General features: G+C 37.7%; 1 protein-coding gene across 6 annotated transcripts in view; it reads left to right on the top strand.

The window, feature by feature from the left end:
• diaph2 (diaphanous-related formin 2) overlaps positions 1-16,768 on the top strand; it is a 370,496-nt gene that overhangs the window by 117,883 nt on the left and 235,845 nt on the right. For 4 of the 6 annotated variants that reach the window (XM_087171766.1, XM_087171765.1, XM_087171768.1 and 1 more), the window contains 5 exons: positions 3,006-3,122; positions 7,168-7,286; positions 8,758-8,822; positions 9,650-9,754; positions 13,934-13,996. In XM_087171766.1, the coding sequence (XP_087027892.1) occupies positions 3,006-3,122; positions 7,168-7,286; positions 8,758-8,822; positions 9,650-9,754; positions 13,934-13,996 (469 nt within the window). The remainder of the gene's footprint in view (positions 1-3,005; positions 3,123-7,167; positions 7,287-8,757; positions 8,823-9,649; positions 9,755-13,933; positions 13,997-16,768) is intronic. The other 2 variants (XM_087171767.1, XM_087171769.1) reach the window with 1 other exon arrangement.

The following is a 16,768-nucleotide window of genomic DNA, read 5'->3' as shown; positions in this document are numbered from 1 at the left end:
AAAATTGGGTTAAGTAGGACTTCTGCAAGACACGAGGAAGATATCAAACAGACATATGCTTTCTTGTTCTTACCATTTATTATGCATAGTAGACAATTAAATATTTTTTTGTGCAACGATATTGTATTTCATGGTCAAGGTTTCTTCAGTATAAGTACTATCACTCCTTGTCTCTCTGCCCCATTTAGGAAATGTGAATTTTCTTCTCCATCTCTCTACCAATGGCCATTTAACTCCAAACATGCAGAGTAGAAGTTAATAAGGTGAGCAGTAATTTAGTCTCAGTTGGAAACTTCTTCAAGCATCCTGCAGAAGAACCTTTAATAATTCACAAATCTTCTCTAAGGCTATGTATGAATGGCTGACATTGTGAGCCGACAAACCAGACGCTGACATTGTTATGCAGATGTTCATTCTCACAACCTTTTCTTTCACCAAATCCCACAGTTCTAGCACGGGCACAAAGTGCTGCTGTGAGTGACAGTTTCTGTTGACACATGTAGTTGAGGGGAGGAGGTTGTGTATGTGTGTAGAGAGAAGATGGAGAGAGAAAAAAATGCACCTGGATTAATGATGTGCTTGAGCAGGTTCACAAATGAGAAGGCCAATGTTTGTTTCCAAGGACAATGCGGTATTGATCTGTGAGTTCTGAGCATGATTCGAATGTCTAGGCTATCCTTTGTCCCTTTGCCTGCATAGCACGCACACACACGCGCACGCACACACACGCGCACGCGCGCGTGTGCACACACACACACACACACACACACATAAATGCATAATATCACGCAGGTAGTACTTCTACTACCTGAGCATTGCATATGTGTCTTGTTTCTTCCAGCAGTTTCATGAATATTAACCTGGAGAGGCTAGTCTCCTCTGTGTCCGGCCTAGGTCCAGGTGCTGAGGAGGTGACTCCAGGCCACTAATGAATATTAATGAGCTGTGGAATGGTGATTGATTGACCTCACCACTGACTGGCCTACATCACACTTGACTGCCGCTCATGTTTATTCATTATTTGGAGATAGAGTGTAAAGAGAGATAGACAGAGAGAGAGCAAGCAAGCGTAGAGGGGGTGTCATCGAATGGATTGGCATTCTACATTAGGTTTATGTCTGCAGCTTAGTGATAGATGAAGCTAGTTGGATACTTTCCCAGTCTGAGCTCCTTCTCATGTCCTCTCAAATGCTGCTGTGGTGATGCTATAATTGAATCTCGCAGGATTGGTAATTCTCCCAGGCTTCATACTCAGCTAATACAAGGGAGGGAAATGATACTTTAGAGGAGCCTTATTCCCATCCCTCTCTCTAAAAATTTGATATGGGATAGGAGTTTAATTACAGACATTGTTGAAATTAATAGGAAAAGTGTCAAACTGTATTTAAAAGAATCGATCTGCTCCAATTGCTGCGGTTGCTTTGTTTTGTATGGATGATAGCATGAGAAATGGAGAATGCAGTTCAGTGCTGTTTAAAAAAATATCTGATATATTTCGATACTCTCAAAGAATCATTGTTCATTAGCAGCTGATGACACCTGACATAATAATATGAAATAATGTTGACCCCTGTTTAATTTAATTGATGCTTAGGATTCCTAACATTAGCTATATATATATATATGTAGCTATAATCAGCCTATACAACACACTTATATTTTTAGTAGAAATATTACTGTTGCTCTGGTGATCTGTTTAGCCTCAATTTGGCTTTTATTTTATCTGGATCCTTAAGATCATCCACATCCATGTGCATTGCACTGATGTTTTCTGTGCCAAAGGCAGAAGGGAGGAGTGTCACAACATATCCTGCCACTGTGTTGAAAATGCCACTTCATCGCTTTGCAGTCAGTATGTTGAACTATGTAAATATTTTAGCACACATTGTCAAGATTCACACTTCGTGTTATGATTGCAATCCAGTTTTCATCTCTGTGAGCTTAACAGTGCACTATCTCCTTAGTTTTGTTTTTTTCTGCATGTGTGCACATATCTGAGAGGCTTATTCCACTTTTTCAAACAAGATGAGTCTCCGTGGGGAAATCCTCCTTTCTCAAGCAAACAAATTAAATGAGCTCCAAATCATTCATTTTCCTGGGTTCTTTACTTCTCAGAGCTACACTTTTACAACACTGGTAGAAGTTTGAGAAACATAAGTTGGTTATTTTCTTTTCTTTTCGTTTCAATATTGTACTACAAATCGACCATTAACAGAAATTTGAGTTTGAAATGTGACTCAATGTACATGCTTATCCTGTTGTAAACTATACGTGAAGTTGTTCTTACATTTCAAAGATTTTTCTGTTCTTTGAATAAGAAGCATTTCTAATAAATACTTTCTAAAACAAATACTTAGCAAATAATCAAGAAATATGTATAGTACATAACGGCAGAATAACAAGTAAGACAGTTGGATTTAACATCTCTTTTAGATGTCAAAGCCATCTCTACTTCCTCCTGGGGAAAGCAAACCTAAGACACATAATCAATACCTTTTGCAAATTTAATAACATGAATTTTCACTCCTGAGTACATGTCAGTTTCAATCTGAGAACCGAATCGCAGCCCCTGCGAATGTTCAGCTCCCCATCATTCTTGTCTCAAACATTCAAACCAGTGAGTTTTTCATGTAATTAATTTCCACTATCTTGAAAGGTTCGGAGTGACAGGTAAACCGGAGGGAGAATTCTTTATTGCCAATCCCCCTCCTCAAGTTAGTTGTTTACACTGTTTTAGCTCCCCTGAGAAAGAGTGGATAAGAGGAATCACATCTCCGTTTGTTTTTGCACAATGATGCTTGTCAAAAAACCTGAAGTGAGGAACTGGGGAAAAAAAGAAAATGTTATAAAGAAAAAAGAACTAATACAAATTTAAATGTTTACAGGAGTTAAATGAACCTAATAAGTGAACTCAGATTGGGTGTTTTCTTAAGAAGTTAACCTTAGCTAAAAGTAAGTAACTCTGTCATACTGTAAAGTTGTTTTCCTTAACCTTGCTGCTGTACTGATATGAATGAAGTGTACCATCTCCTGTCCAATATGGTGAAAGACACGGGCTCAGAGACATACTTCCTGTCAATCCTTCAACACCTATTGCTCATCAGGAATGACTATTATATCAGGTAAGTTCTGTGTGATTTTGACATACCACTGGCCTTGTATCATCTGCATCTAACTCATGATGCTGTACTCTGTCAGTGTGCTTCACTACTCTAAGCTTTTGAATTTTTTCGTGTCTGTTTTTCACATTAGATATCAAACACCTCATACATAGCTCTTGCTCTTTCCTGACAGGAAATAGTTATTGACCCTGCTGTTCTGTTTATATATATATATATATATATATATATATATATATATATATATATCTTGAAAAGGAAAAGCCAAGTTGAAATTTGTTATGTACATGAAAGGAGCTACATCCAACCTAATCCTCAGTGGTTAAGACAACAGCACCGTCATCTCCATCAATTTTATTCACTAAAGTTGTTCTAATAATTGGCCTATCAGCCTTGTAGTCACCACTAGGTGGTAATGCAGTTTATAGCAATGACATGCTGTTCCAAGATTATTTGCCCGTCTCAGGTCTGCAGGCTAGAATTGAAGATGAGCACAAAGTGTCATAAAATAACTCCACACTTTATCTTGTATGGTGGAATTGCTTCACTTACCTCTGTGCGTTAAATGCTGGCTCACCTCTATGTTTCCAACACTAAGAGGAAAAATGTAAATTATCAGAGTAGGGATATTACTTTATTTAGAATTTTACGTAATTTAAAACTGCTGGGTTAGCTCTCTACTTTGTCTTTGAAGCGCAAACATGTCAGTCATTGGCAGGACCGCTGCCACTCTTCTGAATGGAGTGACACTGATGAATTCACTGCTGTGTCAGACCTTTTTGCAGAAATAAGACATAAAAAAAATAAAGTTGGAAGTCGAAGGGAGGATGAGAGGAGGAAGATGAATATACCATAGACAAGTTGCTGTTCCCTTGGATTTATGAATAATGTATTCCTCATCTATTCGGGAGAGGCGAGAAATAGAATTCACATTAACCAGCTAGAACAGCCACGTCCACCTCAGCTCCAGTATCCATATACCCCTCTGTAAGCCAGCAATAAGAAGGGATCAGTACCAGTGCCTATGGAAGAACTGATGGTCTTTTTAAAGATATGTTTTTGAAATATCTTTTTCCTCCGGCCTCCATCACAATTGCAAGGACAAACCCACACATGTACGCACAGAAGCGCCAGACACCAGAAATACATTCTGACTGAGGCATTTTATTCCCCATACATCACTGCTGTGGAGTTATAATGAGTAGTAGTACTACAGTGCATGCAGCTACTCCAATAGATAGTCTCTGTTTTAATGTCTTGGTGCAAATTGGGTGAATGGGAAATAGTGTAGGATAAACATAGTATTTCTACAACATTAAACAAAAAGGAATTGGCAGGTCAGACAATGTGTGGTAGCAATGCATGGTTCTACTAGAAATCATTTAATGATGGCAGTCTTAAGGTTAAGTAGTATTATATAAAGGTGTGACAGACTTTGGCTTTGTGATCAAAGGAATGCATGTGTACTCATCATATTCTACCTGAAGTAAAGGATTAAGTTGTTTTTTATCATTGTATTTATTGGAACTGGTAGCACATGTGGTCTCTTGATTCTTGTGTCAAATAATAGTCCATTCAATGATAGTTCATTAAATATTATAATTAGTATTCTAATAATAAGGTGTTCTACAGTGGGCAGACTTTTCAAGTGCTCTTGTCTACTGTCATTGCTCCTAACACAACATTAGTTGTTGCTCTCCCCTCCAGGGCTTGGTTTATTTTTGATAATTAATCTCTCACTGCAAGCCTAATGAATGGGAGCACATCAAACCCACCCAGTAAATATAGAGCAGATCTGCTCTTTTGGAGCTTGGTGATATGGGGATTACACTGGTTATGTGGAGCAGAGCTGGATCAAGTGGCTGGGGCTGTGCTGAACTGCAAGCTATCATTGGAAGAAATGAAGGTGCCAAAGTAAAAGAAGAGGTGGGGAATGATGCAGGGGACATATGCTAGCTTCTGGAGCCCAGCCCTGCCCACTGTGGAGGGGCCTGACAGTTCTGGGTCACTCTCTCCATCTCTAGTTATCTCCACCCAGCCCCTATCTGCTTGGTGGTGGCGGAGGATGGAGGGCGAAGGGAAAATAGGGCGGCTTATTGAGATAATAATGTGGTGTACATTGGTGACAGTTGTAAGCCGAGTGCCACAGTGCTTAAGCCATGCAGGGCGATGTGTGAGCTTTCACTAGCTTGTTCCAGTCATGAGTGGGCGAATCCGCCAGCTCAAGCTTAATGTATGGCATTTCATGCTTTCAAAACAGTGCACCTAAATGCTGATTTATTCTTATTTGCTTTGGCTCAGAATTTTGTGTTCTTTCATATTTCTGTTCATAACATGATGTGGCCTGTCCACCCACAAGGTACCAACAGAACATAGCCTTTAAATTTATGGGCAACAGTTTGAGTCAAAGCCTTGGAAATGAACTTGATTCCATTTAATGTTTGATAATAACAAGTTGCTGAGAATCGTGTTACTTTTTACTCAGACTCATACTTGGATATATGTGCTTTTTTAGGTCTCACTCAAAATTAACCCAGCTGGCACAGGCACGTTGTTCACAGTCTTGCCTCCTCAAATCAATTATTATATTTTAGTAACATTAATGCTCCTTCCCCTTAATGCCTTTATGCAGACACGTTCGACAGGCAGGCTTTGATCAGACTTTGAATTTCTTATCTTGACCAAGGTTGTCACAAAATCTCTTTTCCTCATCTCTGATTTTCAATGTTCATTTTATAAATCAATTGGACAATATCAGGAAGCTAAAAATACTTTAACTGTAGCAGTTTTACTATACACAGACTTGTGAATCTTTCAGAGTTGAAATTGTGATGTAAAATTATGTCAAAACACGAGTTTGCAAAGATACAAGTGTTTTTTTTCTTTTTTTAAATGAAAATAATTTCTTTAAATTAAAGGAACATCATCTGCTAGTGAAAGCATAGTTGAAGTGTTGTATGGTATATTTGTGCTTTGGGACTCAGAAGAACATAGCCTCCACTGTTTGCTCACTAGGAAACTGTTTGCTATTTAAAAAGGAGATGAAAGGAGCTGATGTGATTATTGAATCAGAAGGCTGTCCCTGCTCCAGCTGCTGATGCTGTATTCCTCCTACTAGTAATGTATTCATCCCACTGCACCCTTATTCCAGACTTCACAGCGCTGTGACGACCAGAATTGCAATTGCCCAGCCGTTAAGCAAATTGCAACAATTAGTTGGTCACACCCACATGCACTTGCTCATGGAGTTTGTTGTTCTGAGTTTAGGGAAATGTTCTTTTATACATTTTCAGGGCATTATTCAAGAAGGTCATCAAGGGTAAATTTTCCACATGTAGTACCTAAATTCAAATCTCAATTTACAAGAAATGGAGCATGAGTCTTTAGAGGAATAAAAAACTAGTTGTTTCCGTTGAGTATTTAAACATAAACTTCTGGTCTATGTCATTCTTAGAAAATAATTATTTCTCAGTTTGGAGCTCAGCTTAAGATGGCATTGTATTTACTAAATGTCACTTGCAATTTAAGTTGATAATGTTACTGGGAAAAGGTCACATACCAACCTGTGTGGTGGAATGGAAGTCGCAGGCTGATCCACACACCCTGCTCGACAACACCAAGCACTCAGTCACACTCCTAACTGGCTGACATGTTTTCCCGGTCATTGTGCTTTCAATTACACACATTACACTGATTAGATTTACATTTCAGTTTTTATGGTTGCTCTAATTGGCAAAGATGATTGCAAATTAGGCAAGAGGGCAAGCACAGCCTTGGCTACCGTCTGTCACCTTGAAATGGACGGACTAACATAGACTTGGGTTCCGTGTGACCATTAATCTGCTAATTTCATGATGGGGGTGAAGCAAGTGATCAAATTTAATAGGGTGTCTATTTTCTCCAGCAGTACCCTTTTTGGCGTGGCATTTTGTGACCTCTAGCTTGGATAAGGGAATAATTTGTGGTTAATTAGCCTTGTAGAGTTGTGTCACTCATATCTTTCTGTGGCTTCTCTAATTGTTCTGCTTTATGTTTCCTCACCCCTCAGGCCTCAATATTACAAGGTAATCGAAGAGTGCGTGTCTCAGGTGGTCCTGCATCGCAATGGGATGGACCCTGACTTTGGCTACAGTAAAAGATTGGACGTGGACTTCACCCATCTGATTGGTACTTTTTGAATTGCGTGACATTAACTCTCTCATTAATTCAATACATGTGAAATTCACCTACCTCAAAAAACACCTATGTCTTGACATTAGATGAGGTCATCTAATGATCGATGAACAATACATTTTATCTATGACTTGCGTTAACTCAGAATTATTTCAAAAGTTGTTTTTTGCAGTTGGGGTATTTGTCAGCTGTGTTCCTGGAATCACAGAGAAAACATCTATTTACGCTGCATTACTAATGGAATTTTTTTTTTTCAAACAGAAAAGAAATAAATAACACCACTGTTTCTCTCTCTGTTGTGTCACTAACAGTTCTGTGACTTGCCAACAAAGGGTCATTAAAAGTTTCTAAACCTATCCTCAGAGAACTGATGCTGTGTTTAATAAGTTTTCTCACTCACTTTACTGAGATTTAATCAGTTGTTAAAAAACTTCCGAGGTTTTCTTTTGTTAAATTCCCACTAAAGACACGTGGAATTAAATGGCACATCCACATGGGGTTTCCACCTATTTCTCTGTTTTTCTTTTTTTTTACTATTCTAAAAACAGTTATTTTTCAGAGATGTGTTGCGTCACGTGTGATCTAACAGTAATTTACACTTAAAACTTGGACTGACACCGTCCTTTCGATGATTCATCCTCGGGGTAATTCTAAAATATGAGATTTGTAAATTCATTCAAATAAAGCTGAACAATTGAAACACACAAAGTATTTGAAAAGCAGTGAAGAAAACAAAGTAAAATAGCAAAAACATGCACATTTTTTTATTATGTCCGATACATAGGCTCTAACTGATATCTCTCTTGTTTGAAACACTCACCCTCGAGTAAAAGATAATACCTCACAATTTTTTGGTGATGATTTGTGTTAATTAAACACAGTTCTCTCAGTGAGAGGAGGATGAAGGGAAGAGGAGTGTAAGAGATTAGAACATCAGCATGAGCCAAGGGTTGCACAGTATGACTGATTTCACTGTATATGAGGCAGTTATTGAACACATCATGAGAACACTTTCCCTTCTTGTCCCTTCCTCACAAGATCAAGAAAAACAGTTCAACAAAGCTGCCCATGTATTATCTCCTTTTTCCCTCACACATTTTAATTTTAGTTTTTCATTCATTTTTATATTCAATGAGCTTTGCATTTCATCACATGCAGTCTGATAATCCTTTAAATGTTACATTAAATAACTCACTTGGCAGTGAAGTGCTGTCTTTCCCTCTCAAAACACACGTTACATTTTTAGGTGTGGTGAAGGCCATGATATATGATATATATTTTAAGAGCATCTTAAATTGTAAACACCTCATAAACCTAACTGATTCTTCATATCATACTTGCTCTAAAATGTTTTGAATACAAGATGTAGGTCTGATTGTAAATCTCACACGAGGAGCTAAGGATGCGCATTGCACCCAGTGATGCCTTTGAAGTATTTTGTAACCGTGGCCGTCTTGTTTTGTAGATCAGTGTGTGGATAAAGCCAAAGTTGACGAGAGTGAGCAGAAGGCTGCGGAGTACTCCAAAAAGGTGAGACATTAATCACTCCAACAGCCCCCTTTGGTTGGCCGGCTCCCATCAGGAAAGTTTTTTCTTCCTCAGAGCTCCCAGACATGATATTGATTTTCCATGCCCTGATCAATACCTGGCTGTGACGCTACATGATCCGTATCAGCATTACAAGAATCGATGCTGATGTTCTGATGTATACTTATTTGTGTGCTGTGGCAGGACAGAGTTAAGTTATGTGCTGGCTCTTTTGATACAGTTCTGCATTTTAAGCAAGCCCTTTGAGGATTTCTCACTTTATCTTATATTTCCTTTCAATGTAGTTAAATTAATTGCATTATTGATTATAGTATTTTTTATTTATTTTAGAGAATCTAGATTAAAACCTACCAACTTTACCTTCAGCATATTATGTATAATATTGAAATGTATCTTAAGGAGCCTGTATCTTTGCCTCACTATCACTGTCTGATGATACCAAGGGGGTCCTGTGTGTGTGTTTTTGTTAAGAGTCCCGTCCCACCAGTCCACTATGCACCCTGCTGGGCCAGTGAAATCATTGTAGCGACATGGCTTGGTTTCTGCAAAGGTTAGATCCATCAACATACATGAAAGCCAGGCTTGAAACAAAGACAAAGGACAACAGGGCTCTAGGGCCATGAGGGCTATGAATAGAAATCGGCCAGAGAGTGTAAGACAGCGTGTTTTGGTGTCTGTTGATGTGCCCTGTGGCCATTCTCCGGAGATACCCTGCCGCTCACCAACCTGTGTGTGTGTGTGTGTGTTTACATCTGTGTTCTTGTGTTTGTTATGTGCACATAGACATACTTGTGTCTCTTTTCTTGCAGTTTGATGAGGAGTTCGGTGCACGGCAGGAAGCCCAGGCCGAGTCTCAAAAGAAGGAAGAGAGAATCAAAGAGTTGGAGGGGAAGATCCAGGCCCTGGAGTCCCAGGTAAATCCAAAAAGAGAAATCCCACTCCTCTGCAAAGCAGTGTTATATTCCCCCAGAGATCTTTTATGATGTATGTTCCTCAAAAAAAAGCATGAAAAAGAAGATAGTGAAAAATCCAATGTCCAGAAGCACTTTTAATCAGCTTGATAAAAGTTTTTAAGTGAAAAACTGTCTTACAGAATGCAGGATAAAAATGTTTGTCTTACAATCATAGCAATGAGAAGAAATGGCACCACTAGAAAAAGGGCTGATTCTTTCCACTGCACTTACAGATGTGCTGCTGATGTAAGTGGGAGTTATCACCCATGCAAGAACATTTGATTTAATAAAGGGTCAATCTCCTTCTTAAGTTGTAGCTCTTTATATGGTTAAATTGCTCTATTGAAGCTTTTCCTATGTAATTCTATCGTCACAGAGATGGATTGCATTTCTTTTCCTGGCCTCCACATCATTTTTCCCAGGCAAAACCCTCCATTTTGAGCATAGAAAATGACTGCTATTTCCCCCTTAACCCAATTTCAAACACTTTAGCACTGCCTTGGGACAAAAGGGCAGTTTGCCTCCTTGCTTAGGGAATTTAATATAAACCAGCATTGAAAGATGGTATACCTACATCTATATCTGAGATTACTTTCTCTTTCAGACATTCCTTTCTTGTTGCTTATGTTGGCACACACCATCTGATAAAATGCACCTGCATATGTGGTCAAAGCATTTTTCTCAGTTGTAACTTACTGTTACCTCAGTCCTCTAGCAGTCATTCTTAGGTCGCCACAAAAAGCTGTTAAGTAGTGCAAGTTTTGGTAGTTGTCAATGTCACACATTGTTTTCTGTCTTTGGAACTTAATTTGTGTGTAGGTCTCACTCTTGCACTTCATATACCTGAGTGCTCTGTGGCCACTTGTTACCTGCATTTGTACGCAAAGGGGTTCATCACTCACTCCATGCCTGATTGCTGCCCACCCATTTTAATGAGATCAAAAAAGCTCCTCCCCACCTTCTCCACCTGCTCACCCTTTTTCTCCCTTGCTTTCTCCTTCTTCCACTTTCTGTCAGAAATGAATGCACCGGGCTGTGTTACCTTTGCTTGGCCTCTTTTCCTTGTTGGAGCTTTTTATGTTGTTTCCAAGTGTTTTCTTTTCTATCATACACCTTCCCCTCACCCTCCCCTGGCAGGCCTCTGTCTTTTGAAGACTGACTGACTGTGGTGCATTAACAGGTAGTGTAGAGCAGAGAAGCCCTGGAGAGTCAAACCCTCTCTTCCTCTGTTTGTCTGAATGCTCCTTCAGAGAGCAGTTACTGCTGAGGAACTTAGCATCAACAAACATTAACCTCAGCAGGAAAACATGTAATTTGTTTGGCACAAGCTTGCATGAATGTGGCCATAACAGCTTTAGAATATCCCTTATGCATTTTGACAGAACATAAGTGCAGTGTATAAAGTATGTGCTTTTTCACAATCAATCACTTAACCGTTAACCAACAATAAGAATTTTGACTGATTAATACTATCAATTAAAAGTCAAAATATACTGGGACATCAGTATCATCTGTGTAGGTGTTCTCTGCAGCGCGTCTCACAGTTAACAGACTGTGCACCAGACTAACCCCATAGCATGTTGACATGTAGCTACTTCTGAATAAAACCCATTAGACAAGTCGTACGTTATGCTGACAACTGAGGTAGACCTGGCCTGTTTATTTTCTTTTGAGGTCTGTAAAATGCAACAATGCAAGTTTCCGCTTTGTTAACCTGTTGGCTGTTCCTCATCACTTATCAGCTGAGTACGGAGGAGAAGGAAGAGGTTTGTGTTACAGTGCTCTCGGCGCTGGAGGATTCAATGTGTTTTTGTTTTGTTAATTTGTTCATACATTAAAAAGTCCGGCTACTATTTGCTTCATTTTAATAAGTTCTTCAATATATTCTTACATGCAGGAGAAGCTATTATGCCAGTTATACACAGCGCACTATGCGCTGGAGGACGATGTGTTTCGTTTACAGGCACTTGTCTATTCTAAATAGTACATTTTAATGTTGTTGGTTAACGGTTAATGGTCATTTAACGAGCGTCAACTATTGGTCAGAAAAAAAAATGAGCATCACTAGTTCATATTTTGTTTAAATAAAATTTACTATCAATGTGAATTCATTCAATCTGTTAAGGTTTAAGAAACATTAAGTTAATTTTCACCCCACCTCACATATTTAATTTTAATTACAGTTGATTTCAGGGCTGTCAGGGCTAATGTTTTTTTTTTCCTCCAAAATATGCATGTTCGGAAATAACAATTTAGAGGTATCTCTTGTTTTTGATTTTAGACAGGTCTTCTCATAGACCATTGAATTGCTACCTCAAGCAATGAACCAAACAACAGTGTCTTTCTCTCAGATGGCTGTGCTTCTGCTAGTTCAGGAAGACCAGAAGACTAGGAAAGAATGTGTTTTGCAACATAATCCTTGTTTGACACAGTGCTGTAGAAACCCTTTAAATTGGCACGAGGACATGCATTCCGTTTGTCCATCAAAGCTGCTGTGCTATCACTGCTGTTTTGCTGAATATGAATTAAGAGAGCTAACCCTAACCTTTCATCTGCTAGACTGAATTCCTGTCAGATATTAAAACACATGCATGCCTGAGTCGCTTCTCTTCACCTTGTTTGTGAACCAACACATTTAATGAGAGTCTTTCTCTTGGAACTTTGGCATTGTAACAAGCAGCCTTTTTGATGTGTCTGTTTGATTATCCCCCAATTGAGTTGAGTGGAGGTTCTGCCTGTAAACATCAACAAAGGACACACAAATCACAACAAGTGAAATCAACCACCCTTCCCCAAACCTTTGCTTGCAACCATTCAAAGCAAAAAAGGAAGCTATTCATTGAATTGGCTCTGGATGTGATGAATAATGTAGCACTGCAGTGGTACATTGGAGCACTCTGCGCCATCCCATTAATAGGTTTTAACAACCTGGCGGTCTTGTAGCTGACCCAGCCTTGGCCCCAAGAGGAGCTGTAGTAGACGACTTTCTCTCTCTTTTACTGCCAGGCTGCCTTTAGTCCCGGCTGATTATAGAATTTTACTCAACTGATAATGACAGCAGAACTCACAATGTAGTCACAGTTATTATGTGTGTATGTCAGTATGTCAGTTGTCAAGCCAAATTCACTGTCATTCAAATGTCATATGTGTGTGTATATGTATATTTATATATATATATATATATATATATATATATATATATATATATATATACACACACACATAAATATATATATATATATATGTATGTATATATGTATATAATATGTATAACCCTGGAGATGAAAGGTAAAATAAAACTTTGCCTTAAATATTTCACTTTACAACAGTTTCCTAAAATTCTTGCAAAATGAAAGTTCTTTTTAAGTCAACCCACTAAAAGTTTCCATCTCCTTTTCCATTATACACATTAAATATTTAGTTCTCTACAGTCCATAGTAAAAGGTGTTCTGTAGGAATGACTCCATAAAAATATTACATTTCAGTTGCCGTGGATTACTCTCCCATCTTCCCTTTTTGGCAAGGTTGCACAGATTGAAATATCAAAGCAAAATGGGTACATTGCTAAAACAAAGACTGCACAGTGAAATCAGTGCCCATCACACATCTAAGACTGTTAAGTTGAAATGTATTTTTTGATGCCAAAAAAGGAAAAAAAAAAGGATAGTGGAAGAAGGGTTTTGAAGGTGTACCAACTGTCAGTGATGCTGTGCCTTGTTCCTTTCATGCTGCAGTCTGCTCTACACTGATGTTCTTTTGAAGATAGATTACACCTTGTTTTAGGTGTAAAAGTACAGTACACTTTGCCTTTTGCACATCAAATAACTCATTCAGACAAAATGGGAATATAACACCATTGTCATTAACTGTGTAAGGAACATCCTCTTTCCCCTGTTTTCCTCTTTTCTGCCTTTTAAGTGTTTGGTGTGAGTACTGTACCTGTTGTAGTGTACTAGTGTTCTTTTTCTCTGTCTATCTAACCCACCCCCATTTGTGCCTCTCTGTTGCCCTCTATGTCTGTTGTGACGTGTGTTACCATGGTGTGTTTTGGTGGGACGTGTGTGTGTGTGTGTGTGTGTGTGTGTGTGTGTGTGTGTGTGTGTGTGTGTGTGTGTGTGTGTGTGTTGTTTATCTGAACAGTTAACTATTGAAAAAGACAAGCTCAAAGAGGCTCAGAGACTCATCAGGGAATCTGAAGCCAAGGTGGGTGTCCTCTTTGCATGTGTGGCCCTTGACATAATCTCATTCACCCACAAATCCATTTTATGTTAAAGGAATTGGATTGTGATGCTTCAAATCTTTCGTCAGGGAAAAATCTCAAACTGATTATGGAATTGAACTTTTGTAATCTCTCTGCATGTGTTAACGTCTAAATTCAAGTTATATTCCATGTGAACTGATATGCAGTGCCTCTAATCTTCACTTGAAAAATAAAATCTCAAACTGAAATACTGTATTTATTTAGTACATGTTTACACTAAATTAATACCAGAATTGAATCATTACTTTATCTCTTGAAATTGCTAATCCACAATAACAGATAACATGCTTAAAAAAAGGACATATTTAAGAACTTTATTCCATTACAGTAAATAATACAACAGTTGGAAGCCATGTTAAGTTGTATATGGGGTTTTTAGCTACACACATCTCCTACTTGTTTAATGCAATTTTCATAAGTAAACACTTTGTGATTGAATTTCTCTATCAGAGATGAGATTGAGGCATAGATTTAATCACATAGCATTCAGAATTAATTATCTGCCACGCTGACCTCCCCATTGAGTCCAGATGACTATGAATCCAATTTGGATGGGTTAGATTTCATATTAGCCTGGTCGTCTACTTACACAGTTTGCTCTGCAAAAGTAACATCAGCCAAAAAGCATCTAAGAGACACAATATTAAAACATGCTGGATACATACATACATACATATATATATATATATATATATATATATATATATATATATACTGTATTATATATACTGTAAATATATACTGTAAACTGTATTTAGTTAAAACAGTATTTGTGTTCTTCCTATATGTCTGTACAGAGAGACATATATCTTATCACACATTATCACTTTCTTATTGTATTTATGCCACATGTATGATACGAGTTTGTTTTGTATGTAATGTACATGTTGCATTCAAAACATGTACGGAGTATATATATTTATATATTTATTTATATACAATGCAAAACATAGTCTGAGTCTGATGTTGTCCCGTATGTGTAAAATGGCCATTATCATTTAAGGCAATGTACACATTTATTATATTTATATGTACTTTACCCCTTATGGATCTCTTTTTGTTTGGATGTTTGTTTTCATATCTGAAGAAGATGCCAGTGGCAATGGTACTGGATCCCAAGGGTTCTATAGACATTGGTGTTATTATTGGGCAGATCAGAGAGAGAGAGAGAGAGAGAGAGAGAGAAACTCTGATGGCCTCTCAGTATGGAAACAACTGTGCTCTAATTTAGCAGCTAATTTGCTTCCATTCCGTCACATTAATCTTAAAAGAGAAAATGGGCCACGCGGGCTCGAGATTGACAGACATGTAATCATTGGATGTGGATTTTCACTGAAGGGCTCTGGGTGATCTGTGTAAGATGCTCCTCGCAGAGCACCTTTTTAATTTCAGCCCTAATAAACAATCCACCAATGCCATTATATAATGAAACACTATGTAATGTCTTTAAATATGAAGCCAATCACATTTTACGCACACAATCAAGTGACTGGGGAAATGCGCATAGAGGGGAATTGGTTTTGGAAATTAGATGTGCAAGAGGAAATGCTTTTTGGTAAGAACTCGCACCTAATCAGCTCTGAAGATCAAACCCTGTCTAAGTTTGGGTCTCTGTAATTGTTGTATTTGCATTTTTTTTTTTTAAATTTTTTATTGGCATTATCACCATCACAGACTACCTGTGTATGTGGTAGGTGTGATAGGTCAGACATGTCAAAGGAGTGAAAGACTTTATCTTATCGGTCTTGGGTCTAATTACACCCCTGTCTACTGTTTAATAGCCTGCCATTGTGAGAACACATTGTGACACATTTTATCTTTTACACATTAAAACAGTAGTTGTTTAAAGGTTTTTCTCCAAAGTTTTTCTTTGTATTTATTCACATACATATCTGCAGGGATTAATTAATACATACATTAACTTTTTGGCTGATTCAGAACTCTGTATTGGAAGCAGAAGTTAGTTTTGTTAGTTGAATTCCAGTTTTATTATTATGAAATGGGATGAAATGATTGTGTTTAACATCAATTGTGTAAATATGGGTAAATATATAAGTTTAAACAAACTGCTAATCTTGTTTTTTTGTGGCTATATATTTGATAATTACTAATTTCTCTGCTGACAATGATGATTTCAATACAGTTTTTGCAACGTGTTTCTTTTGAAAAGAGAAATAAATGAACAAATCCCTGTTATGATCACATTTTAAAAAAATCTCTATGACATGATGTGAATATGAAGTGAGTTAAGTGTTTCATAAGCCACACAAATCATTGTCTTGTATACTGTATACTGTACACAATCATTATATCAACTCCCATGACCATATCAGATATATCAAATATCAATTAAATCTGCTTAAGGGAGTAATTGCTTTTTACAGTCACCAAGAGTTTCCTGTTTCATGCAAGTGTATTTCATTTTTTCGTCTGAAGTTGAATGAGTCTATAATACACACGACTGCCTTCCTCACTGAAACTCGGATGCCTTGTGAATATGTATGTGGATACACAACGATACAAAGAACCCAATTATGCAACTATTTACATATTATTTGCAATATATCCCAAATTATAATTGAACAGTTTTGACAACTGATATATTTTCCTGTCAGATATTTCTATAAATACAAGACCATATAGAAAACCTGATTCAGCGTTCAAAAATTTAAGTCTAGTAGCCACTAGGTTTAAGTTCAACTTTATAAATTCTT

This window comes from Seriola lalandi, unplaced genomic scaffold (assembly GCF_002814215.2).
Source record: "Seriola lalandi dorsalis isolate HSWRI2012SDOR001 ecotype SW California unplaced genomic scaffold, Sedor1 jcf7180002054972, whole genome shotgun sequence".
Lineage (NCBI taxonomy): Eukaryota > Metazoa > Chordata > Actinopteri > Carangiformes > Carangidae > Seriola > Seriola lalandi.
Note: the sequence above shows the minus strand (reverse complement) of the source record. Positions and strands in the feature narration are given on the sequence as shown.